Source organism: Kogia breviceps, chromosome 7, assembly GCF_026419965.1.
Source record: "Kogia breviceps isolate mKogBre1 chromosome 7, mKogBre1 haplotype 1, whole genome shotgun sequence".
NCBI lineage: Eukaryota > Metazoa > Chordata > Mammalia > Artiodactyla > Physeteridae > Kogia > Kogia breviceps.
Genome location: NC_081316.1, coordinates 47,464,109 through 47,490,230, shown reverse-complemented (window position 1 = coordinate 47,490,230; position 26,122 = coordinate 47,464,109). Strand labels below are relative to the sequence as shown.

Sequence of the window (26,122 nt, the reverse complement as noted above, 5' to 3'; positions counted from 1 at the left end):
TGCACCTGCGGGGATGGGGAAAGCTTCCTAATAGATTGAAGCTGGACCACGAGGAATGGGCATGACTTGGAAAGACAGTTTGGGAGGACAGAGTTGGCAATGGAGGGAGGAGAAACAGTGTGAGTGAGAGCTAGAAGCAGGGAGACTGCTGGAACATTTGAGAAACTACTAGCAGACCAGCCTAGGGGCTGAGTTAAACGGTAGTTAATATCATCTTGAACAACAAAGTTTGCACCATTTTTTAGGAAGTGGAAAATTCCAAATGAGGTTTGGAATGGCCACAACTGACAACCATTGACCTGTTTAGACTGCTGTTTGGTTTTTCTAAATTTTTATTGAAATATAGTTGATTTACAATGTTGTGCTAGTTTCAGGTGTACAGCAAAGTGATTCAGTTAATGTATATATATCAATATATTCTTTTCATATATATGTACATATATATGCTTTTTTAGATTCTTTTCCATTATAGGTTACTATAACATATTGAGTAACTGTTTCTAATAGAGCAGAATTCTCAGAATCAGAGCTTTCAGCTTTGAAAGGGGTAAAGGTCATCTCTCCCCATTCCCAGCCTGCAGCACCTGAGCCCCCTCTCCTCATAACTCTACCTGCCACCCTCCAGCCTCCAGCTCACCCCTCACCCCCGCCGGACGGTGCCTCTCTGCACCTTGGTGGCTCTGCCACAGCGCTGAAATCTGTGTCTAGGGAGCACCCATCAAGGCTCTCTCCCCTCCACACAACAGCCTTCTATATGTATGAACACAAGCTTCCAGCCCTCCTAACCAAGCCCTGAGTCTTCTCCGGACTAAATGTGGGGAGTTTTTGACAGTTTCCTTTCCCCATTCTTCTTGTTTTCTCTTGTCCTCTTCGGAACATTTTCAGTTATTTCTGCTGAAGTGCAGCTTTGCGCTTTGACTACCCACCATCCCTACCCTCCCCGAGTGCCAGGGTGTACTCCTCTGGCACTGGGAACACAGCAGTGAAATAAATAGATGGCTTGTTGATGGGAGAGGTGGGAGAAGGTGGGGTGGAGCAGGAGAGAACTGAGGTCTGTTGATCTACCAAGTACCAGGCAGTATGCAAAGAGCATTACACGTTATGTCTTATTCTTACAAAATGGGATCATTACCCCCATTTTGCTGATCAGCAAGCTGAAGCTCGGGGAGATGACAATGTCTCAACCAAAGCCAAGTCAGTGGTGGAGCTGTGATTCGAGCGCACCTCTGTCTGACCCCAGACAGGAGGACAGCTGAGTCAGTAGACCAGCACTGTGTCTTAAACACCTTTGAATCTCCATATTTAGAACAGCATCTTGCACACGGTAGGTGCTCAATTTTAAAGCACTTTTTTAGACACACTTCTAAAAGCACTGACTCACTATTATAGGCAAAACATATTCTAGCTGTATTTCCACCATTTTTTAAATTGTCTTTTTCTTTTCTGCTTCAAAACCACAAAACTTCTCCCATGAGCGATCTTCCACTTTTCCTGGTATGCTGTTGGGCCCTGGTGCTCTCAGGCTTCTGACAGCCTATTAAATAATTATGTTCTGTCCTCACATGTTTTATGAGCTTTTTCCCAACGACCCTGCTCAGGAGATAATGGGAGGATGGATATGGTTCATCAGGGGGTGATAGATGGGCCTGCAGCCTTCGGTGGTTTTCAAGTGAAGGAAAACTGAAACTCAAGAGAAACGTTTTTTTCTTGTTTTTCTTTTTTTTTTTTTTTTTTAATTTAGATGGCTTCAAACAATGCCGTCTGCCCCAGCCTGGCCAATGTCCTAAGGTGCATAATCAACTCCAATGGACTCTGGATCGGAGCCCCTTTGTAGCTGGTGACAGGACAGGCAGGATGAGCCCAATCCACTCCTTCCTCACACCCACCTCATCTTGGGTCCTCCTTGAGTCTTGGTCAATAAAAGAGCAGTAAAATGTATCAGCTCTGAGTGTCACTTTCCTCTTGAGACAATCAAGCTTGGCTTCTCTGTCTGCCCTTAAGTGCAAGCACATTCTCTTTGGCAACTTTATGAACTTTTCACTCCTAAATTGAGACTTCTCTTCCTCCAGAAAAGACAGAGGAAAGGAAGGAAGGGAAGGAGGGAGAAGGAACTAACATTTGCTGAACATCTAGGCTTTTTACACGAATATCATTTTTTAAAATTTATTTATTATTTCTTTTGGCCGCGCTGCACAGCATACGGGATCTCAGTTCCCCAACCAGGGATCGAACCTGTATCCCCTGCAGGGGGAAGCTCAGTGTCTTAACCATTGGATTGCCTGGGAAGTCCCTATAGGCATATCATTTAAACGCCACAGAAATGAACATTCTCCGTACGCACAAATGAAGAAATGGCAGCACTGCTCAAAGCCGTGGTGTTGGTAAAAGGCAGAGAGGGAGAGAGGAGGGGTTCTAGGCTGGAGATATTTGTTGAGTGTGAGTCGCTGGTGGGCTATGAGTGGATCCGCTCAGCAGACGGTTGGAAACAAAGAACAGGAGCTTGGGAAATAGACGTGGGCCAGAAAAGGAGCTGTGGGGATCAGCCACATAAAGCTGTACTGTGGCTTCCTGAAAAGAGCATAATCCAGTGGAGCAACTCCGTCCCATCTCTACCCAGCTCCACACCACCACTATCCACAAGCTGCAGAACTTTCAAAACCCAGGGGACTGTGCCTTTGTTATTCTGTGTGGGTCTTCCTCAGAATGTTAAGAGTGGAGGAGGCAGCTAAGGGCAACAGGCAGGAGGGGCTTAAGTAGAGGTGACTATGAAATGGAAGGAAGGATGAGAGGTCAACCCCACAGGACACCCCATAGGAAGTGTCCCAGTAGGGCATTCTTAAAAATGGAGGCAGCCAGGGGACAATAAGGCAGCTGAGGTCGGGGTCGATGCCTATACTCCTCTGTTATCCTGTCCTGTCTGGACTCAGAATGACTTTGGGGCAACTGCCCAAACCTCTTCAGTAAAGCCCTGCTCAACTCCTCCGAGTTTATTACAGCATTGTTCATAGTGGGGGGAAAAACAGAAAAGAAATAGAAAAGAGAAATAAAATGAGCAGCCATTCAAAAGGTGATTGCCTGTGTAAAATTATTGTAAACTTTCACCAGTGGCGTGCTAGCTCTCTGAAAAAACAAAGCCTCGGATTTGCAGCGTTTGCCAATTTCCATGGTGTAAATTCTCCCACCACAGAGTATGTCAAGCTACTTAGCATTTATACCTAGCTTACAAAAATCTTGCATATTTAATAACTAGCTCTTGTGAGAGGTGAGTATTCAATATGAGATGACTCTAGAACACCACAGAGTCTTGCACATAGCCATTAAGAAGGGTGAATTAGAATTATACTTATCTTGGAATTATATAATTAGAATTCTATAGAGTTATGGAATTATAATTATAGAATTATATTAGAGTTATAATTAGAATTCTACTTATCTTGGAAATATTTCTATCAAATTTTGTTGAGTAATAACAACAAAGGCAGGGAATTATGTCATACAATCCCATATATGTAAAACAAATATGTGTGTGGTGTGTGTGTGTGTGTGTGTGTGTGTGTGTGTGTGTGTGTGGTTATATAAGCATGGAGAAAAACATGGATGATACACATTAGGTTGTTACTGTGGGTTACCCAGTCGGTGCTAATGTGGGGGGTGGGTAGGAGGAGGTGGAGAAGGAAAGCAAGAAACAAAGTAGAAGAAAAATACTGGGTCTTTTCATCTTATTTAAAAAAAAATCACCCATAATATATGAAATATAATTATGTTTATTTTACATGAAATTACATGTATGTATCAAAAATTTTTAAAGAAAACAAAGGCAGGGGCTTCCCTGGTAGCACAGTGGTTAAGAATCCTCCTGCCAATTCAGGGGACACGGGTTCGAGCCCTGGTCCGGGAAGATCCCACATGCTGCGGAGCAACGAAGCCCGTACGCCACAACTACTGAGCCTGCGCTCTAGAGCCCACGAGCCACAACTGCTGAAGCCCACATGCCTAGAGCCCGTGCTCTGCAACAAGAGAAGCCACTGCAGTGAGAAGCCCACGTGCCACAACAAAGAGTAGCCCCCGCTCACCACAACTAGAGAAAGCCTGTGTGCAACAGCAAAGACCCAACGCAGCCAAAAATAAATAAATTAAAAAAATAATTTTTTTAAAAAATATAAAAGAATAAAAGGCAAAGTGAGGCAAAAGTAATATAAATATGAGTGGTGAACAGTATGTATCAACTGACGTATGGTGAGACTTTTCACAATAATTATAAAAGAGAAAGAAGTAAATAATGCATCAATAAAAGTCCATTAAATTTAAAAAATTCTCGTTAGGGAGACGTGTATTCTGTTTGGGAAATGACGGGAAGGTAAGCAGGGAATTATGGAGGGAGCAAGCCTGTCACCTGATGGATGTTGACCTTGTGTTCACAGTGAACCACCAAGCAGGAGGGGGACCCACACACAGATGGCTACTCTCCCAGAGTGACAGTAAGACAAACCCTGACTTTCCCTCCCCCAAGGGTGGCCAGAGAGTTAATCTTGGGACAGAGGAGGAATCCTACCACCCAAGCTAGCCAAACTTTCCAGGAAATAAGTTTACAACTCTTTCAAATGAACTATAACATTATTTAAAAATAGATTTGTGGATATGAGAAATCAATCCACATAGTCACAGGATCATTAAATTCAAGAGCTCAACTTTTGGGAACAAATCACTTAGATCCCTTCATTATAGTCAGAGTGAGATAATGCAACAGCAATAAAATTTGATCTACAAGACTTTTGGTCTTCTCTGTGAACATGGAATTCCCACACAAGATGTAATTAGTCTATCTATCTCTGGCCAAGCTACACTGGGGTTTAACTCATAAATCAGCTTGAAGAATGCCTAGGTGTGGGTTAAAAATATATTCAGAACCTAATGTATCAGTATAATGGTTTTCTAACATGATAGGGCACATTATCCTTGCTGTTCTGAAAATATGGCATAAATACCAGAGCTGCCTGAATCACAGGAGGAAAAGGCAGAGACCTGAGTTTGGTTTCCAGCCTTGCCAAGAACAACCCCATCATCCGCCCTGGGATCTGGGGGGGTCCTTCTCACTGCCCTTCCTCAGGGAGCGGTTAGCACAACTATAACAGCATGCTGCCTCCCGGACCATGGAGAAGCAGTTGGAATGGTAAAAGCTTCATGGACTGAGGCAATTTGGAATAGGTTGAGGAAAAAAGATTGTGTGTGTACGTGTATTTGAAAGTGAAAGCGTGTCTGTTTGTGCATGTGGGGGTTTGTGCTTGACTTTAAAAGCATTTTATCATAACTACTTTGAGCACAGACTAGCTTATGAACCCCTGCACTGATACCTACAACAAATGATACTGACCAGGGTTCTTTTCCTCCTTAATCAACAGAAATCGATCAGAGGCCAGACAAGAAACTCTGGCAAGGCTTTAGTGGGGCCCCTGTGGCAGGATGGGGAGAGAGAACAAACAACAGTTTCCCTTGTTAGCTCACTCCCTGATGGGGGTCGAGCTGGTTCTGTATATGGGGTGAGGGTAGGGGTGTGTCCAGGGGTCGGGCCAGAGGGGTAGCATAGGTGGTTTGCCCACCCCTTTTGGGGTGGTGTGTGCTAGGGGCATGCACAGTACCCTGCTTTTTCTCCTGACCCCCTGCTTTTGCTCTCTGCCCTTCAGAAGTGGCAGCTGGGCTTTTTGGTCTCTTTGTGTCTTGTTGTCCAGAATTTTCCCCAGCTGTGCATGCATGCAGTTATTTTTAGTCCCTCATAGTTTCTCTGTGTTTTGCTGCTCAAGGAGATATTTGTCCAGGTGTAAGCATTGCAGCACTGCAGCAAAGGGTCCCAGGTCCCAGCCTGTCTTGCAAAGACACAGTATTCAATGTAGAAAAAAATGACCGTTACATGTAACATACAGTACTGGGAACTTTAAATGCATAACACGAAGTTCCTCCTTTCTAGAGGGAAAGATACAGTCTATTAAAGGGATAAGAAAAAGGCACAAATGAACTTTTTAAAAAGACAAGATAATATGTGTTAATATATGTGTGGTATCTGAACCAATGACATCTATTTCTTAGCATAAAGTAAGCTGAGAGGAAAAACAAAAGTTAATGACCCCACTTCATTTTGACATCCAATTTATTCAAGAGGTGCCTTGGTTTAAAAATAGTGACCAAGCACATTTCTTTCCTCTCCCTTACAAGTAACCCAAGGGAGATTCAAAAGATATTGCAGGGCTTCCCTGGTGGCGCAGTGGTTGAGATTCTGCCTGCCAATGCAGGGGACATAGGTTCAAGCCCTGGTCTGGGAAGATTCCACATGCCGCGGAGCAACAAAGCCCGTGAGTCACAACTACTGAGCCTGCACGTCTGGAGCCTGTGCTCCGCAACAAGAGAGGCCGTGATGGTGAGAGGCCCGTGCACTGCGATGAAGAGTGGCCCCCACTCGCGGCAACTAGAGAAAGCCCGTGCACAGAAATGAAGACCCAACACAGTCAAAAATAAATAAATAAATAAATTTTAAAAAACAAAAAAAGATATTGTATGTCTAAACCCAGAACTGAAATAAATTGAGTTCACTCAGATTGAGTTTCTTCAACCTGCACAATAGATGCTGGAAATAGAAATTAAATTGAATTATGGCTATATATATATATTTTCATGCCGTAGACTGTGCCCTGAGAATTATGCCTGCTGAGGTATATACCTGAGAATTATACCTATAGGGCAGGGATTATATTTAAGCAGATAAGATAGATAGATAGATAAATAGATAATTGACTATGTAATATTTAATATTAATGTGATATTGATGAGAAAGATATTATAGGTCAAGACAGAAACAAGATAATGCAGTGGTTCTCAAACTAAGACAAAATTGGTATCAACTGGAGAGCTCTGAAAAATATGGATGTCTGGGTCTTATCTTCTAAAATTTTGATTTAATTGGATAGGGCATGGCCTCATCAGGGTTTTTCAGAAGTCCCAGGTAGTTCTAATGTGCAGCCAAGGTTGAGAACCATGAAGATATAGGAGGGAAATTCAGAGAATAAAAAGAGATCTTGAAAGTTTAAAATATGATTTCTAAAATCAAGCAAAAAAAAAAAAAAATCAGTGAAATAATTGAAATAGAAGTAGTAGAAAATGCCCTAGAAAGTAGAACAAAAAGACAGAGACCAAAATATGAGAAAAAATAAAGGATAAAGTGTAAGTCTACCAAGCAGTTGGAGTTCCAAACAGAGAGAACAGAGGAAATGGAGAAGAGATATTTTCAGAGGGATGAGCAATTTTACTAGAACTGAAGGCCATGCATCACCAAAGGAGTCCCTGAGAATCAAGCATAATTAATGGTAATAGACTCACAACTGGCTATATCACTGTGAAACTTTGGAACAACAAAGAAAAAGAGAACATTCCAAGAGATTATAGATATTATAAACAAAACTAGGACATATACAAAGAAACATAAAAATGATTGGCATTAGAGTTTTCAAGAGCAACAATGAAATTTAGAAGAAAATGGAGCAAAGCATTTAAATTCTAAGAGAAGTTTATTTTAAACCATACTCAGGGGCTTCCCTGGTGGCGCAGTGGTTGAGAATCCGCCTGCCGATGCAGGAGACACGGGTTCGTGCCCTGGTCCGGGAAGATCCCACATGCTGCGGAGCAACTAAGCCCGTGAGCCTTGGCTGCTAGGCCTGTGCGTCCGGAGCCTGTGCTCCACAACGGGAGAGGCCACAACAGTGAGAGGCCCGCATACCGCAAAAAAAAAAAAAAAAACAAACCATACTCAGGAAAACAGTCAATTAAGCGTGTGTGTGGGGGGTGGGGGCAGGGGGAGAAGGTGGGGTTGGTAAAATAAAGCTAGATGTAGACATAAGGGACTCAGATATGTTACCCCTCATTCACCTTTTCCTAGAAATTTATTTCAGGATGTACTCCATGAAAAAAAGGGCACAAACTAAGAAGGAAGAAGACATGGGACAATGAAAATAGGGGATTCTATGTGGGAGAGCATTAAAAGCTGTCCTATAATTACACTCATGCTGGAACTACTACTCCATCTGGAAGGTTCTAGAAAAGAGAGAACTCGACTGCTGATCTCATATAATGAAATAATTTTTAAAATGAAGATAAATAAATGAAGACACTAGAGAAGAAAATAAAGGCACTATGAAACTCTGAGTAAAAAAGCTAAGTAAGAAAATTTAATCATAATACTGGCATTTTAAGTTATTTGATCTACAAAATCTTTTTATGTAATTAATTTAGCTTTTAAAAAATTTATTAATTTAATTTATTTATTTGGGGCTGTGTTGGGTCTTCGTTACTGCATGCGGGCTTTCTCTAGTTGTGGTCAGTGGGGGCTATTCGTCATTGTGGTGTGTGGGCTTCTCATAGCAGCGGCTTCTCTTGTTGCAGAGCATGGACTCTAGGCATGCAGGCTTCAGCAGCTGTGGCGCATGGGCTTTAGAGCGCAGGCTCAGTAGTTGTGGCGCGCAGGCTTAGATGTTCCGTGGCATGTGGGATCTTCCCTGACCAGGGCTCGAACCCGTGTCCCCTGCATTGGCAGGTGGATTCTTAACCACTGCACCACCAAGGAAGTCCTAATTTAGCTCTTTAAAAATGTTTTTTGCTTTCAATATCATGCTTAGTAAGACCATCTCAGCTCAACATTAAACACATATTTTACCTATATTTTTCTCCAGTGCATTTATTTATTTTTTCCTTTAAATCATTAAACCACATGAAATTTATCCTGGAGGACTTGTGAAGTAGCTATAGGGGAACAGCTCTGTGCTGGCACCCAGGACAGCACACGTGTCTCCATAGGCCACCTGGGCAGGTCTTGAACTCAGCCAATCTGTATCCTGGCACAACGCCTTTGGAGGCTGAACAGCTACAGGGTTATTTCTCACTCCATTCTCTGTCTCTTAAGGGCAGCTTCCCAGGGCCAGGTTCTGATGAGGTTTGAGGCTTTCAGCCTCACCTCCCTTTGGGCACAGCTGGAAGCTATGAAACATAGCTGCCTCATACTGGCTTCTCACTAGGGTGTCCTGTCTTAGCGTTGCTGTCACCTGGTCCCTTTTGTTTCGGGGTTGCCCTGCGCGAGGGCCCCAGGGAGCTGGCACTCTTGGTTACTTCCTTCTGCTAGCTGTGAAAGTACTAAACTATCAGAATCTAAAAAGAGCTTCTTTCTTTATTGACTGAATCTATTAGCCTTCCTGTGGTCTTGCGCTTGAGACTAGCAATTTATTTTCTACCTAATGGTTAGTAAACTTTCCTGACACCATCTAATGAATAGTTCATTCTTTTCTCATTGATTTTTTTGGGAAGTATAGTCGATTTACAATGTTGTGTTAGTTTCAGGTATACAAAGTGATTCAGTTATACATGTATATGTATCTTATTTTTCAGATTCTTTTCCATTATGGGTTATTACAAGATATTTAATATAGTTCCCTGTGCTATACAGTAGGTCTTTTTTGTTTATCTGTTTTATATATAGTAGTGTGTTTCTGTTAATCCCAAACTCCTAATCTATCCTTCCCCTACCCTTTCCCCTTTGGTAACCATAAATTTTTCTATGTCTGTGAATCTATTTCTGTTTTTGTAAATAAGTTCATTTGTATCATTTTTTAGATCCCACATATGAATATCATATGATATTTGTCTTTCTCTGTCTGACTTACTTCACCTAATATGATAACCTCTAGGTCCATCCGTATTGCTGCAAATGGCCCTATTGATTTTCTTGTTTCTTTTTAAAAATTTTCTTATCTGCAAAATTATTTTATGTACCTGCACTTGCATCTGGACTTTTTACTATGTTTCATTTTCTTCCATCTCTCTATTCTGTTGCTAGTACCACACTAATTTGTGTATATTTCCAATACATTGTTTATTGGTGGGGAAAAACCCTCTCATTATTCTTCCTTACCAGATTTTTTTCCTGGATATTCTTACAAATTTACTTTAACAGAAAAATTTAAAGTGATTTGGTCAAAACATCAATTAAAATAATCCAAACCTCCTGAAATTTCATAATAATATTTTTTGGGGGGGGAGCTTATATCTTTACATTATCGAGTTGTCCCATCCAGCAATAGGTATTTCTCTACATTTACTGTCTTTTTTTTAATGCCCCACAGTGGAATATTAGCGTTTTCTTCAAAGAGATCCTGCACATTTCCTGTTCAGTTAATGACTATGTGTTTTATATTTTCTGTAGCTATCTTGAATGGGATTGTTTTCCATCATATTGCCTAATTGTTGAAGGCTTTAAACAGGGAAGTGTCCAGGGAGCAGCTCTTTGGTGGATGGAGGGAGGGCATGGCCAGCCAGGAAGTGGGGGAGCCTGGTCTTTAGAGCCTGCTGCCCCAGGGGACGTGGTCTGATGCTCTGTGAGCTTTGCCACTTCTGTTATCCCAGTTTTCTCCTCATCCGCAGCGTTTTCTTCCCTGTGGCTTCTTTGAAGTCAGTGTTTCCAAAGAGTGACTCAACGCCCAGTGCTTAGTTAACCCCACGCTCTGGAAATAGGCCTCTGAGTCCAAGAGTCAGACTTTCAAGGAGATGTGAGTATTAAGGAAATTTCAGGACGACATTAGAACCCTTCCCTCTGACATAGCCAGAAGGTTATTGAAGTCCCCACTCCTTTTTCCTCCTTCCTCAGACTCTAGCACGACGGAGACGGCAGCTCCCAGGAAGCGGCTTCCAATTAGTCTGGGGCCATTAGGAGACATCCCTCTGCTTCTTTCTCCAGAGGGATGCTGTTTGAAAATATGATTAGATGAAAAGATCACCCTGGAGAGGAAACCTGGCAGATGCCTCTCTCAGGAGTGTGAACATGACTGCTTTCTTCTTCCTCCTCTTTCCTGTCCTGAAGTGTCTGAGAACTAGGCCAGGCGAGAACAGGACATTTTAAAAACTGAAAATGAAAAACACCTAAAAGAGCTTCCGTGTAAAAAGATTCCAAGAGCTAGGATGTCTGTGGGATTGTGATTCAGAGAAAGGTGTGAGGGTTGCATCCCAACACCACCAACACAAACAAAATCGTCCCTCGCATTTACTGAAAGATGAGTCCCATGCTGATCCTGTTTCTTCCGTGTTCCCTGGACCATGGCCCAGAGAAGAGGGCCCTGGGGCCAATATCCCAGCCCTCAGCAGCACCCACTAAACTCCTCTCCCTTTCACTTGATCCACCCTCTCCCCCCACAAGTGGTTCAATCGAATTAGTCCTACTTCTAAGAAGATGTCTCAAAGACAGGACGTGTCCCACCCTGCTCGCTGGTGGACATGACAGTTTCCAGAAACCAGCAGGACACTGACCCAGCAGGGCCTGCTCCTGCCAGGACACCCAGGACTCTGGTCACTAGGTCCCCTCTTTTCCATCTGGGCCTGGGTGGTTGCCTGTGGCCAGGCCTGCCCTGGGGGCAGAGGGCAGCCCTTGTTATGAGCCCATCGTGGTGCTAGATCCTGGCGGGAGATGCAGGCACTACCCCTGAGACTCGAGTTACAGCTGTGAAATCTCAGTGTCTAGGTTTTGTCTACCATGTGAGTAGCTGAATATCTCAAGCCACGTCAATACCAAAGATTGTTCTGTGAATGTCTCTCTGCTCTGGCCCACATTTGTACTAGGTAACCTGGTTCCTTGCCACTGCTCACTGGACGAGCTTTGTCTCACGACACAGAGGGTCTGTCGGCCAGTGGACCTACAAGATCATGATGATTCCTTTCCAGGGAAGCCAGGATCATAAATGAGTGACCTCTAGGCTTTTTGGGTGCAGAAATCTAGTCTTGTGGAGGAAGTGGGTCAGATGAAGAGAGAAGCAGAGTAAGAGCTGGACAGAGGAAGTCTTTTAACTATTGTTAAGATAAACTCCTCCATTTACAGATGAATGGATAAAGAGGTATATATATACTAATATATACACAATAGAATATTACTCAGCCAGAAAAAGGTTGAAATAATGCCATTTGCAGGAACATGGATGGACCTAGAGATTATCATACTAAGTGAAGTAAGTCATACAGAGAAAGACAAGTATATGATATCACTTATATGTGGAATCTAAAATATGATACAAATGAATTTATTTACAAAACAAATAGACTCACAGACATAGAAAACAAACTTGGTTTGTTTTGGTTACTAAAGGGGAAAGGGGGTGGGGGAGGGATAAATTAGGAGTTTGGGATTAACATATACACACATATATATATGTGTGTGTAAAATAGATAACCAACAAGGACCTATTGTATAGCCCAGGGAACTATACTCAATATCTTGTAATAACTCATAATGAAAAGAATCTAAAACAGAATATATATATCTGACTCACTTTGCTGTAACTTGAAACTAACACAACATTGTAAATCAAATATATTTCAATTATAAAAGAAAAAGATAAACCTCTATTTCACTTGAGTTTCTATTAGTGGGTTTCTAATCCTAGCAACCAAGCAAAAGCAATCCCTTTCAAGGTCATACCTATTGCCCAACTCAAGCTCTGAGGGGCTAGGGAAACTCTTAATTCAGAACCAGACCTTTACAACAGAACAAAACAACAGGCTTTCAAACTTTTCAGCAGCCCCTGCTATATGCTAGTAGAGGCAGGTAGAAAGAGAACGTGGATGAAATCCCTCCTATATGCCTGCCAAGTACTCACACCTTAAATTAATTCCCATCAAACCCCCTTACTCATCACTCTTGTTACTATTGTTTCATAGGTGAGAAATGTCAGAAGGGCTCTTTCACATGAAGAGGAAGTCAAGCATAGCAGTTACGAGGATGGGCTGCAAATAGAAATTTCAAGGTTTGAACCTCAGCCCTATTCTCTTAAAGATTTATGACTTTGCTTGTTTTAAAATTTCTCTTACAAACTTCAATTCTCTTGTTTATAAAACAGGGAAAATACTAATGCCTGCCTTACAGGGAGCGGTGTTGATAAAACAGATGCAGTACAAGCACGTTTGGTGCAATGTTAGTTAGCTAGTTAGCTTTAGTGAAACCCGAGGTGACTGAGCTGGTCTTCACATCCAGGTCCATCTGGCTTCAAAGCCCTGGCTCTTGGCACTCAGCATGGGCTCTTGAAGGGATTAGACAGTTTCCTCAGTCACACCTAGGCAAGATGTTTTGCAAGGAGGATGTTAGGCATTTTCGCTAGGAAGGTTGTTACTGGCTTTATAGATCTGAGAGCTGAAACTGTAGCATTTATGTGTCCTTGATCTATGACCAGTTACATAATGCTTCACGTTGGAAAATATTAGGAAAATGGATAAAGAAATCATTGAAATTAGCTTTACTTTGATCCTTCCTAAACCTGTCAGGCTCAAACAGGTTATCTGAAGTGGATCTTGGGTTAAGGGTGCACCTAAATTGTACCCCCGGGTATGAATTATAAGCCTTTCAGGTGCTACAAAGTTCATATGCTGCTACTTCTTTTCCTCAAGACTTTACCCATAATCCCAAGAACTAGTTTTGGAAATCTAAATAATGCTTCTCACTTCTATAAGCACATCTTCATGTAGTTTTAAGGCACTCATACGTTTCCCATCAAGTGTTAACTTTGATCCAATCACTCGGCCTGAATTTTATTTCCTTAGCTTTGAATAACCCAGTATTTCCTCCTATGTGTGTTGCTATGAAGAAAATTGAAAACAAATGTAAAGGCACTTTATAAATTGTAAAGTTGGAGATAAAAATGCTTCAGTACTATTAAAGGCTTTAAAAAATACTAGTCAAGGTATTCAAATTTACATGTAAATTGCTCAGTTGGAAAAAAAAAAAAGGGGGTATGAACGTGGTCAAGGCCTGGGCTACGATTCCAGCTCTACTCCTGACTCAGGTTACATACAACCTGTGTCCAAGCGTCCACTGGGGATCCTAGAGAAAGGGGTTTAAATAAATAGCCAGTGATAACTAACACATTAATTTTGCTTTAAAAGTTTTTCTTTAACCTTACCAAACTCAGTATCATTCACAGCTGAGGAATGCTATAAATGGGTCTCTATCTGTAGAAGGCTCAATTTCTGGTCTCACATTTTCTGTCAATGTGACATCCTTAAAATTCCAGCCCAGGTTTAGGGAAACTTCATTTTCCAGCTGTGCAGAGACCCTCCCACTTCCTGTATCCATATCCTCCAAGATAACAAACAATTCTATTTCCAAAGGTTTTATTTCATGTATTGATGTTAAACTCTCCAAGGTTTTGCACCTAATGAGTGTCAGTGTGCAAACTCTACCTATCTCATTCAAGAGAAACATGGCAGTTGAGTAACTAAAACACAGGTGAACGTCACATGGTTCCTAGGCATGCTTAAGGAGCTCTTGTTTTGGACTGAGAGGAAAGGGGCGCCTGCAGAAGTGAGAGGTACTCCATGTTCCCTCAGACACACACTCAGGGTGCTTCCTGTTTGATGACACTTCCATACCAACATGGTGGTCCAAAATGCAATCTCTTTAATTTTTCATCACACTTTTAAAAGATACAGAGGAGATATGAATTAACTGACTTTAAGTCAATGTTAGAGATATGAGGAAAAAATGTTAACACAAAGAAATACAACACACGAAAGAAAATATGCAATGTTTTATAAGCTGCACACATTTCAACAAAAAAGGTGGGGACACAGATTTGACACAGATTATTAAAAATATTTATTACAAGCAGATTCCTTTTCCCATATTCAAAAGAAAAACATATGACTGGAAATACTGAGATGGCAATTGGTTAAACCAATTCCCAGTCCTTATCAAGTTAGGAATCAATAAAGGAAAAGATATTTTGGAACTTAAAATTAGGGAAGGCTATACACAATTTAGATGGGTGGGGGGAAGAGAAAAACAAAAACACCAAAATAAAGTCATATCGTTTACATTTTACAGCCTTTAATTAAGCACATAAAACTGTACTATTTAATATATTTCTCCATGAACTTTTTGTGAAATTCAGATCGCAGCGTATCATTTACAAATCTTTTGTCTTTCTTCTGATCATCTACACCTTTTGCACAGTTCTTGAAAACAACATCATCATCCCACCTGAAAGAAAAAAAGAAAATAGAACAATCTTACAATGCTTGTATCAACAGACAAGAACACCGTGTGAATTGTAAAGCTTATTCATCACACAAAAAGATGCTCAACCTGTACATCATTCAATGTAGCAATTACACCCAAAAGAATAAAGAAATTCTTAATAGGCTGTTAGCTTGCTTTTTTATAACAGGAAGGGTAATCCTTATTTAGAACATACACAACATTCTTATTATTTCTCCAGTATAAGAAACTTGGGTTAAAAAGCAGAAATTACATAAATATTTAATGTTTTCAGGTCTAAAACAAAGAGGCAGTACCTGGTTCTACCCTGATTAGTATGGACAGCTCTAGATGATAGCTGGACGATTTACTATAGTTAGATTATGTGGTTTTAAGGATTTTATACATACTTTTTTATCAGTTAACATTTAGTCATCATTCACTGTAGTATTTACAATTTAGGACAAAAGAAGAAACTACTGGGGTAAAACAGTTAAGGCTCACATTTTGGCTCACATCTACATTAACTACAAAGAAAGAGCAGCTGAAGAGCTTAGGGCAGGAATCTCTAGTTCGTTTCTCCTGGTTGGATTTCATAATGTGTAAGCGTAAAAAAAAAAAAAAAAAAAAAAAAAAAAAAAAAAAAAAACCACCACCCACAGATGGGCTACAAAATACATGTTTTATAGAAAATAAAGATTATGATTTCAAAATATCATCTAGCATAGAAAACACAAACCCATATATGTAATACATAAACTCTCACAAACATATATAAAATGAAAGCCTATATAATGTGTGTGTTTGCCTGTGGACGTATGCACGCCAGAAGAAACTGCACGTCGAAAATAAGTAAAGAACGTGGGCATCTTTGAAAACAGTGTTTTAAGTCATCACTGGTGCACAGTGCAGAGAAATGTGAAAAGCTGAGCAGAGCTAGGTCAAATGTGATCTGCACATTAAGACAACATGTTTCAGTCTCCAAACGATTTTATCTGCATCTAAACAAGGCAGAACTATATAGCCTAATACAAATATAAATCAATGTAGGTTTTTTTCTACCCACTCTCTCCTCAACTTACCCCCCCCCACACACAGGCTTTGACCCCACCCTCTCAACACCAGCACTGCTCTCCCAGGGCCCTGACTCCAACCGCCACTTTGCAGTACCCACTTCACTTGGCCTGTCAGCAATATCTGACCTAGATAATCACTCCCCTCCTCTTGAAACCGTCTGTGTGGCTCCAAGACACCTACCAGCCTCTTTCGGTTCATTTCTTCCCCACTGGTTGCTCCTTCTCAGCCTAGTTTTTTTCATTCATAATTCATATAATCAATATTTACTGAGCACCTAGTATGTACCAGGTACTATTCCAGGTATGGACAGCTAATCATCTACCTGACCTCGAAATATTACCCCAAGCTCAATCCTCTGACCTCCTCTCTGGCTATACTCATTCACTAAGTAACCTCATCTAGTCTTCATGGATTCAGGAAACTTCTGTAAGTTGACAGCTCCCAAATTCATGAACTCTAGCCTGGGCTAACTCCAGAACTGTGTATCAAGCTACCTACTCAACATTTCCACATAGACATATATATCATCCCAAAGTTACCATGTCTTAAACCTGTCCTTCCATCTCTCCATCTCAGTTCACATTCTTCCCCCTCTCTATCATTTCAATAGCTCGGGTCAAATACCTTGGAGTCTAGTCTCTAATAAAATGTCACCTTTCTTGCAAATCCTCCCTTGCCTATGCAATTGCCATTGTAAAGACTTGTTTTTGTTTTTTACTATGAATGAGTCAGGAAGCCACTGGATGGTTTAGAACAGGATTGAGATATTTTATTTTAAAAGGACCATGATGCTGCTATGTTAAGGAAAAAATCTGGGGTAGGAATGGAGAGGGTGTTGAGCATGCAAGCAGACCAGTTAGGGGGACTGCATCACTCCGGATGGAGATGGCAGCAGTGGAAGTGGTGAGAAATTATAGATACGGTTTAAATGTTAAGCCCCTGGCTGGCATTTGGAAACTTGGATTGCAGGAATCTTCTCACTGTCACTGTGTCTAGACTGTCTGTACAAATAATGTGGTTTATGAACACCTGCTTTCTTTCCGGGAGTCTCAATTTTGGTATGTACTAGGCAGAGGTTGCCTACATGAGCAGCCAATAAAAACCCTGGGAGTCTCTAATGGGTATTCCTGGGCAGCAACACTGCACAAATGTTGCTGCATTTTCATTACTAGGGAAAAGAATGCGCTCTGTGTGACCCCTCATAGGAGGGACACAGCATAAGGAAGCACACACACTTCCTTCAGTGCCTTTTCCCTTTATGATCTGGCTATGTATCTTCACTAAGTTAGTCATGAGAACAGCTACATGCTGAGCCCCCTGAGACCTTCCAGTCTCTGAATGTGAAGGATGGTTTTGGGGACCCTTGACACACATAACTACAATGTAAGCTTTGTAGGATCAAGGGCTCGGTGCACTGCTCTGTCTCTAGTACTTAGAACAATCTCTGGTACACAGCTGGTTACTGTAAATATATACTGAAAATAAGTTTATTTTCTTTCATTCTGCTTCCATTATTCCAAAATGTGATGGAGAAAAATATCAGTGGAAAGTGGGCATTAGAAGCTTTACATAATATAGTTTGCTATAAAACTCATAATCTGTGTGTGTGTATATATATATACATATCTCTCCAACCCATTATTGTACAGTACCTTCTTTTAACTTTGAAGTTGGCCTGAGGCTGGGATGGGCCAGTGAGATTAAGGAGAGGGTTTCCACTCAGAATGTTTTCCATACGAATCCTTTCTTCTTCAGCCTTTTGTTCTTGTTCCTGCCAACAAGAGGGGAAGATTCATATTTACTTATATTACTTCTGGCATCAATCCTATAATATAACTCATATTTTAAAAGACTGTTAGGATTTTAAGAGGGAGATGGCATCAGCATCAAGGTAGTATTGCTTTTTCTTTGTTTTTAAGACACACCAGAAAAGTCTCACTTAACAAAATAAAATAATTGGGCATTTTCATTATAAATATTTCATGCTTGCCATCATACATTCATTAGTCTCTTTCTGACTTTGACATTCTTGAGTTGCATATTTAAATCTATTTTCTTTCTTGAAGTATATACAAAATTACATAACTGTTTAAGAGAGTACATCTATAAACATTCTAATAATTTAAGAACATATTAAACATCAAAAAGACACATTTAGCAAAGTAATTATCTCAATTTTTAAGGAAGGGTTATATATAACTCTGATTAAAAATAATTTTATTTTGAATTACTAACAATGTAAACTTGCATCTCTAGGACTGGTGACAAGTTATTATTAACCAAGAATTATGTCCTAAAATAAGATAAACCATCATGTAAAAAATTATATTCAGTAAACATGCATTTCTACTAATTTACCTGAGGTTTACCCATTTTATTCTTATGATTGTTAATGACTTTCTATTTCTATCTCTCTCATCTGTCATCAGTTACATGCTTGTCTTTCCTCACTTTTATTTTAGCATTAACCTCTTTAAACTCATATCACCCTCAGTCTCCTTAGAATTAGAAATATAAAATGTCTAAAATCCTTAGCCATAACTTCTAGATCTACCTGATTCCATGCTATCTTAAACCAAAGATAGATCCCACTTTGCTGTGTTTTGGGGATGACAAAATTGATGACTTAATATACCAAGGGAAAAAAGACTTTCTGGAAGTCTATTTATAATGAACCTGTGTTAGACCACTTGGAAAAATAACTGATTTTCTATACAGGTTAAAGATACTTCATTTTAATAATCAAATGAGAACAACTGATTTCATTTTTACGAGGCCAAATAATTGGGAGGTGAGAAGATGCAATTTTCAGGGAAATTAACAGGAAAATTCCTTTAGGTCATTTTCAGACTTTAAGCAAGTAAAAGTCAGGTGCATCCACCACAGATTGAGAACAGATAACTTTCTAAAAATTATATACTTATTTTTAACGAATTATATTGATGCTAGCTAAGTAAAAAGACATATCTCTGAGATGCTAGACAAACAGGAGCTCAAGCATACAATGTATCCAAATTTATAATATAACAACGTATGTGATGTGATAAGGTCCTGATCATTTTATGTTCGGAATATTATTTCCTACAGAGTTACCGGTTGATTGCCATACATAGCACTGGGGAAAAAAGGTGCCATCTCTTTCCATACTCAAGTACCAGGTACACTATTTCATGACTATAGGTATAAAGGATGGACAGCCTGTGGTTTGGTCAAATCTGAATCATCTTGTTTTGTAAATAAAATTTTACTGGAACACAGTCACATCCATTTATTTATGCACTGCCTATGGCTGCTTGTATTACAATTAGCTGAGTTGAATAGTTGTGGCGGAGGCTGTATGGCCTGCAAGCCTAAGATATTAACAATCTGGCTCTTTACAGAAAGTTTCCCAGCCCTTGACACAGGCTGACTGGTTTGAAAACATTTTGGAATACCTCAAAAACCAGCCACTAGAAAGCCAGACAGGGAAATGGGGGACAAATGGAATAAAACTGTCATTCAACTCCAGAAAAACACCAACACATTTTGTACAAAGAAATCAGATGAACCTTGCAAAATTGCCAAGATCTTCTGTCTAAAATGTTTATGCTCCTTAAGGGTCAACCAAATGCAGTTAAATGTCTCTTTGCACATCCACAGCTATTAAGGAGGCCAAAAGAATTTGGAACAGAACAACTGCCCTCTTGTGGTGTGCCAATGTAGGATTGGTCTTATAATTCTACAGGAGTTATGCTATCCTAAGCCAAATTTTGACAAGAATTGTATTTTTAAATATTTTTCTTCTTCAAATCTGAATTCTAGCAGTCTTCAAAGCCTATCCCCAAATCCTCCTCTTTTCTGAATTCTTCCCTGACCCTTCTGATCCATTTGAACACTACCTCCCTAGGTTCTAAGCATTAACCTACATCAGTCTTTTCCCCAAGTCTCTTTCCTTTTTTTAAATAGAGCAATTCTTGGTTCAAATGAAATCTTACACAGAAGCCCATTAAAAAAGCTGCTCTTTTCTGGTTGAAAGTGGAGGCAGGGACTTCCCTGGCGGTCCAATGGTTACAAATCTGCACTGCCACTACAGGGGACATGGGTTCAATCCCTGGTCGGGGAACTAAGATCCCGCATGCTGTGCAGTGTGGCCAGGGGAGAAAAAAAAAAAAGGAAGTGGCAGCAAATATATCTACTTGAGTGTCTCACAATATATCAAGTTCAGTATGTGCCAAACAGAACTCATTTTCTCTCCATTGAAACATGCTCATCCCTTGGCATTCCCTGATTAGTGTATAGGACCAACATCGACCCAGAAACTGCCACAGCTAATCAGTCACTTTCTCTGGTCAATTTTATCTCCTTGATAGCTCTATCAGCATCTGTTTACTTCTCTCGAATCCAACTCCTATCATGCAAGATTCTCATAACTGCATGTGAGGATTATTGGAACAGCCCCCTACTCAGTTCCTTCCTCTACCCTCCACATCTCAGCCAGAGTAATCTTTCTAAAATGCATACCCAACCTTACCATCTCCAGCTGAAATCGACTAGTTCCACAGGTCCTTTGGAAGAGAGTCCAAACTCCTTTAGCACTGGTCTACAAATCTCTAGTGCTCTGACTTGCTCTTGCCTCCCAAGTTTTGTCTCTTATTGTTACTACTATGGGTAATTCACTCAAAGTTTAAAGGTACGTACTATGGATCCTACTTAATTCGTCTTTGAGTTAGACATTCTTTCCTTCCATTGTGTAAATATAGAGACTGTGGGGACTCAGAGAAGCTAGGTTATATAAAATTTATTGACAGACGGCCTCAGCAAGTGCCTGGAAAGAAGGCTGGGTCAAAAGACAAGGAGAGAGATAAAGATGGCCTCATTATAGCTGTGGGTTCTTTGTAGGCTATGACTACATCTTAATCATCTTTGATTCTTCTGACACTTAACAGACACTGACTATATGTCTATTGAACAAATAACTTAATGAAGAGCATTTTGATGAGTATCTCTGAACTATTTGGAAAGAATTTCTAACATAACCAGGAGACTTAGGATGTCATAGGAATCACCAGATTTACAGACCTATAGGTCCTATAATATTGAGACATGGTAAGGATGATTTCTAATATAAGTTGATACTACTTGATTTAAAAAACACTTCTACTTTAGTTTATGTGAGAAGATGTAAATATTTAACATGCTGGTTTTACCTTCCTGGCCTGCTCTTCAGCTCTTTCTTTTTTAATTTTTTCCAGCTCCGCAAGAAGAGCTGCAGTATCATCATCATCACTCTCCTCTTCAAAATCTTCATCTTCATCTTCCTCCTAAAAAAGAATGGTGATGGCCCAGGAGATGGGAAACAAAATAGATTATTCATTTTTTTCCATAAAAGTGGCACTCATCAAATCTTTGGAGCAGGATTAATTTTCCTAGAGGGAAAGATAAATGTACCTAAATACGGTTAAAATTAGCAACAACCAAAAAATAAAATAAAACCCAACAAAAAAGCTTACAATTACTTACTAAAATGTCAACCTCTGATGTATTTTAGACATTATAACAGCAAAGAGTATAATGAAGGACCTTTCAAATTTACATAGTCAAATGGGAATTTACATATGAAAATACTTCTAAAACCAGAAAAAGAACACTTTATACTAAGTGTTATAAAGTAACAAAGTATGATACACACTACATACTTTGATCCTGGGAGTCAAAATAATTTTATATAGCTCAAAACAACTAGGAATTAAAGATAGTCAAAGGTACAGAAAAGGGTGTTAAATTCTCAGAAAAAAAGTTTCAAATGAATAATCATATCTCACTTAAAATTGAGTTCCTTATATTGAATTACTGAGTTAATTTTTAATTTAGTCTGTCAACTCTAGAATTACTAATATATATGCTTATTAGATGCTACCCTTGAAAAGTCACTCAGCTTTTTCCTCTGTATGTAGAAAACTGCAAATTAATTACAGACTGTGCAGTCCCACTAAATTTTAATGTTAATTAAAGTGACAATCCTTAAAAACCTTCCACTTAGATCACATTCCTCCCTAAGCACAGAGGGAGCCATTAAGTGCATTGAACATTTGGAAGGGACATCACTGGTAGCAAGTATGGAAAGGCGCCTACATTCACTGCAGGGGATGCAATCAATAAAGAGCCCAGTCTGAAGAGTGCCCTCTGAAGGGGAATAACTAGTCCAATTTCCAAGGTTTAATACAGGGAATTATTTTATAGGGAAGCATATCTTTTAATAGATCTCTTCCTTCTTTGGCTCTCCAGAGATCAAACTTGAAGTTTGATTAACCACAAGATAATGCCTTTTGTTTTAAAATAAACTAGAGTTCAGCATTGAAGTCAGAGCTATAATTGAATAATAGTAAGTAAAAATAAATACAAATCGCTTCTTAAAGCCAAAAGAATAGATAAAAAGGTATTTCAGAAAAATGGTAAGTAAATTACTACATGGAGATGAGAGGAGAAAGTAAAACATACATCTGTTAGAGGGTCGTCTGCATCGAGGTTGGCAGCAGGAATCTGGTCCAACCGAGGCTTCTTTGACACTGAAGAGGAGGTTGTATGTTCTGGGGGAAAACAAACATTATTTAGCTTACTGAATCAAATCCGGCATTTCTTATAACATTTTAGGGACCTGTGGGCAAGAAGAGCTTAGGTCTTAAGCATGAGAGTAGGGATTATAACCACAGTGGCTGGCAAATAAGCCCTTGGCAGATATTTATTGAATGAATTAATGAAAGTATTGATTTTAATATGGGAACTGTAGCCTCTCTCAGGAAATTTAGGAAATAGTTTACATATGCTAGAAATAAAAATGGAAGAATTTCATAGACAGAAACCATGGGGCCTCAAAAAGTCTGGCTGTGTAAACAGTTAAAAACTCCTTGATCTGAACTGAAACAACAGTTGCTAAATATCCCCAGATCACCTAGTTCTTTCTAACACAGAAACATAAAAAGATGGAATTGGAATCAACTTCATTATCTTCTCTAATCCAATCAAATCTTTCAAGAAACTGTTACAGCTCACACCCATATTTAAAAGCAAACAAACAAAAATAGTAATCCATTCCAATTAGCACATGAAAGAAAAACTACTGTCAACATAATGTTATGAGAAACATCTGGGGTAGTGTTGGCACCTCGGGTTGGCCGGTCTCTGTTTTTTTCTCTTGCAGCAGCTCTCTCTCTCTCTTCCAACTCTCTCCTGAAGTCACGGTTCCGAACTTCTTCAGGGGCATCCTGAGTGGTCTGTCTAAAGTAAAAACAAAACAGGGCAGAAATACTTCTAAAAAACACATGGCTGTAGTAATGGAAGACAATTCACAAAAAGCAACTTTGTCCCAGAGTCCCTGAAGCATAAAGTCCCACTGGGGGAAATGGACAAGATCACCCTAATCTGAAGGTTACTGATAGGCATCCTGTGATGTATCAAATATTTCAAGAAACTCAAACTAAATCACATACTTTCTTATAATAAGGCTGCAGGCTGATCAAAATGTCTTTACTTTTTGTTAGTATGTTAATTCAGAGCTCATTAGAGTAACAGTTTTAATCTCACACTGATTAGTACTGACAGAGCCTGGTGCCTCTGAAGTAATGTATTAGTTATTGCTCCATCTACATATGGAAATGCCTCGTTAATTGGAATTTCTGCTTAAGGAATATCTAGTAGCATTTTACAATCATAGAGCATAATTTTAGTGTCAGAAACACTTTTGCATTCTACTCCTATGAAAATAGATAAGTAATAATAACCATGGTACTATCTCATGACCAGATCATTCAACAGATTTGGTCTTGCTTTGTGAAACAAGAAAAACATAAAGGGCTTCATTACCTATATTTTATTTTTGTATGAGAGGGTAGGTCTCTGCTTGAATACTGCTTTGAGAGTTGGCTCAAATCACCTTCTCCTTTTCCTCTTCCCCCTCTTGCAGGTTCAAAAGTTGGCCTAGCTGCTGTTGTCATCTTCTATGCTTTGAAGAAAAAGTGTCAAGTTATTTCCAATATGATGAACTATCATTTTATAAAGTATTAATCAATATCCCTCCCTGTGAAACAATTTCCCTAACTTATCCCCCAAAACTTATTTTAAATAATCTCAAAAGCTCTGAACAAAACAAATAATGAGGCTCAGGATGTACAAGGAACATGGCAGATATTTAGTCTGTCATGAAGATATGAGTTTGTGTTCCTGTTCTCCTTCTGGCTCTGTGACCTCTGCAAACCACCAAGTTTAAGTTTCTGTCATCTGTGGAATGGGGATATTCCTAATAGTTATCATTAAGAAATGATGAGACTTGAAATGTCAACACCCTCGTAAAATACAGTACTGGCATGTCCGAGTTTTAAAAAAATCTCAGCTCAATCTTACTCCACCAGACTCCTTAAGGTTCCCATTTTATCTAAATCTCACACAGCAGAAAACAGGATAGTAACTACAAAAACAAAAAAGATATATAAAAAAAATCACTGACAAAGCTACTGAGTGTCCTGGAAAAAAAGCTAGACTTTGATGACAGTTACAGAAGCAAGTTCCCCAACAACCTTTTGTTGATCCAATTTTCTTCTACAGCAGCCAACGTAATACAAATCAGATCTTCAGCAAATTACAATTTAAGAAATGCTCAAAACACAGGAACCCACCCCCAAAGGTTATACTACTTTTGGTTTTGAGCAACTAAAGGATACTGCATAGCAGATGTGGCTACTAAAACATTCTCAAGCGTCGGAAAAGCAAGTGTCGGGGGAAACTGGGGGAAATGGTACACTTCTCTCGATTTTCAAAAAAAAAGGGAGGGGGATGTACCCAGAGAGGGAGAAACAGGGTTGCCGGCCCCTGGGGGCGCCGCCGCCCCCACATCCCCCCGGGTTATCATTACCAGCGCCTCTGGGGGGTTCACCTTCAGGCTGTCACCGGGAACCCGCTGACTCTTCACCCCTGCCCCACTCGGCGAGGGGTGGGGGCGCCCGGACCCTGCTTAACGGTGTCTGCAGAGTCATCTTCATGCTGCGCTCTCCGCTGCCAGCCCGGGACTGGCGACGCTCCTGAAAAGCGCTGAGCTCCCACCACCCGCCCGCCGCTCCAGGGCCTCCTCTGCCCGAGCTCGCTTCTCCGCCTCCGTCCCCAACCGCCCTTTACCGCCCCACTCACAGTCTGCTTTCCAGCTGCCGCTCACTTTGGCCGAGCTCCGATGCAGTTGCCTCAGGAGATCACACAGTCGCCATTATAACTCTTGGCTCCCAGAAACCTCTGCGCCCAGCGCTAAAGCCTAAGACCCGGAAGCAAACCCCAAGCTCTTTAGCCGCCCTTCAGAGGCAGAGAGGCGAGGACCAATCAGCGGAGCCCAAGGTGGAAGTCGGCGTGACGACAGCAAGGGGCGGGGTTGAAACGGCCCAGGGGGCGGGCATTTGAAATCAGTGCTTAAGAGTAGACCCTAAGCATCATTGCATACCTTCAAGAACCAATTACTTAATGTCTCTTCCGTCTTTTCCTTTCCCGACCCCCTCCCAGATTCCTTCATTCTGGTACTGCGTGGACGGAAAACCCCGGGTAGCAGACACCACGTTCCCGGCTAGCGAGAGAGAGCGTAGAAAAGGATTACACCAAACTGTTTAAATCCAACGGCCCCTGCTCTTTTCTCCTGAGCTAGACCCAACAACCCTAGAGAGTTGGGCTACGGAGAGAATAGTATTTTCATTTAATTGGATATGAAGAAAGAACAAATATGTACGGGGGCAATCACGATCTTTATAAAGGTACCATTCCTGCAAAATATTAGTCTTCAAAGCAAAGGTTGTATTCGAATTGTTTGTTAAAATTTTTATTTTTTAAAAAGCCTGAGTTCTAGTGGGAGGGGAGGTGTCACTATTAGAGCTTCCTTATGTATTAACCGACATTGAACTTTTCGAACGGTGGGCCCAACTGCCAGGAGCACTAGATGCAGTTATTAATGTAAGATGGCTACTCAGGCGTTAGGTGAAGTTTTAATAAGGCAGC

General features: G+C 40.4%; 1 protein-coding gene across 2 annotated transcripts; it reads right to left on the bottom strand.

Annotated features, from left to right (window-relative positions):
* Nucleotides 1-14,638: 14,638 nt before the first annotated feature.
* Nucleotides 14,639-25,415, bottom strand: CWC15 (CWC15 spliceosome associated protein homolog). Of its 2 annotated transcripts, none has more exons than XM_059069027.2 (7): nt 25,277-25,415; nt 23,960-24,093; nt 23,262-23,374; nt 22,598-22,686; nt 21,307-21,420; nt 17,773-17,891; nt 14,639-15,046 (listed from the first exon to the last, which is right to left on the bottom strand). In XM_059069027.2, exons 2-7 carry the CDS (start codon nt 24,088-24,090, stop codon nt 14,917-14,919), a joined length of 696 nt encoding a protein of 231 aa, XP_058925010.1. In that variant the 5' UTR covers nt 24,091-24,093; nt 25,277-25,415; the 3' UTR covers nt 14,639-14,916. The 2 variants fall into 2 exon arrangements, with proteins under 2 accessions (XP_058925010.1, XP_058925009.1); XM_059069026.2 differs by having other exon boundaries at nt 23,960-24,098; nt 25,277-25,396.
* Between the last annotated feature and the right edge of the window lie 707 nt (nt 25,416-26,122).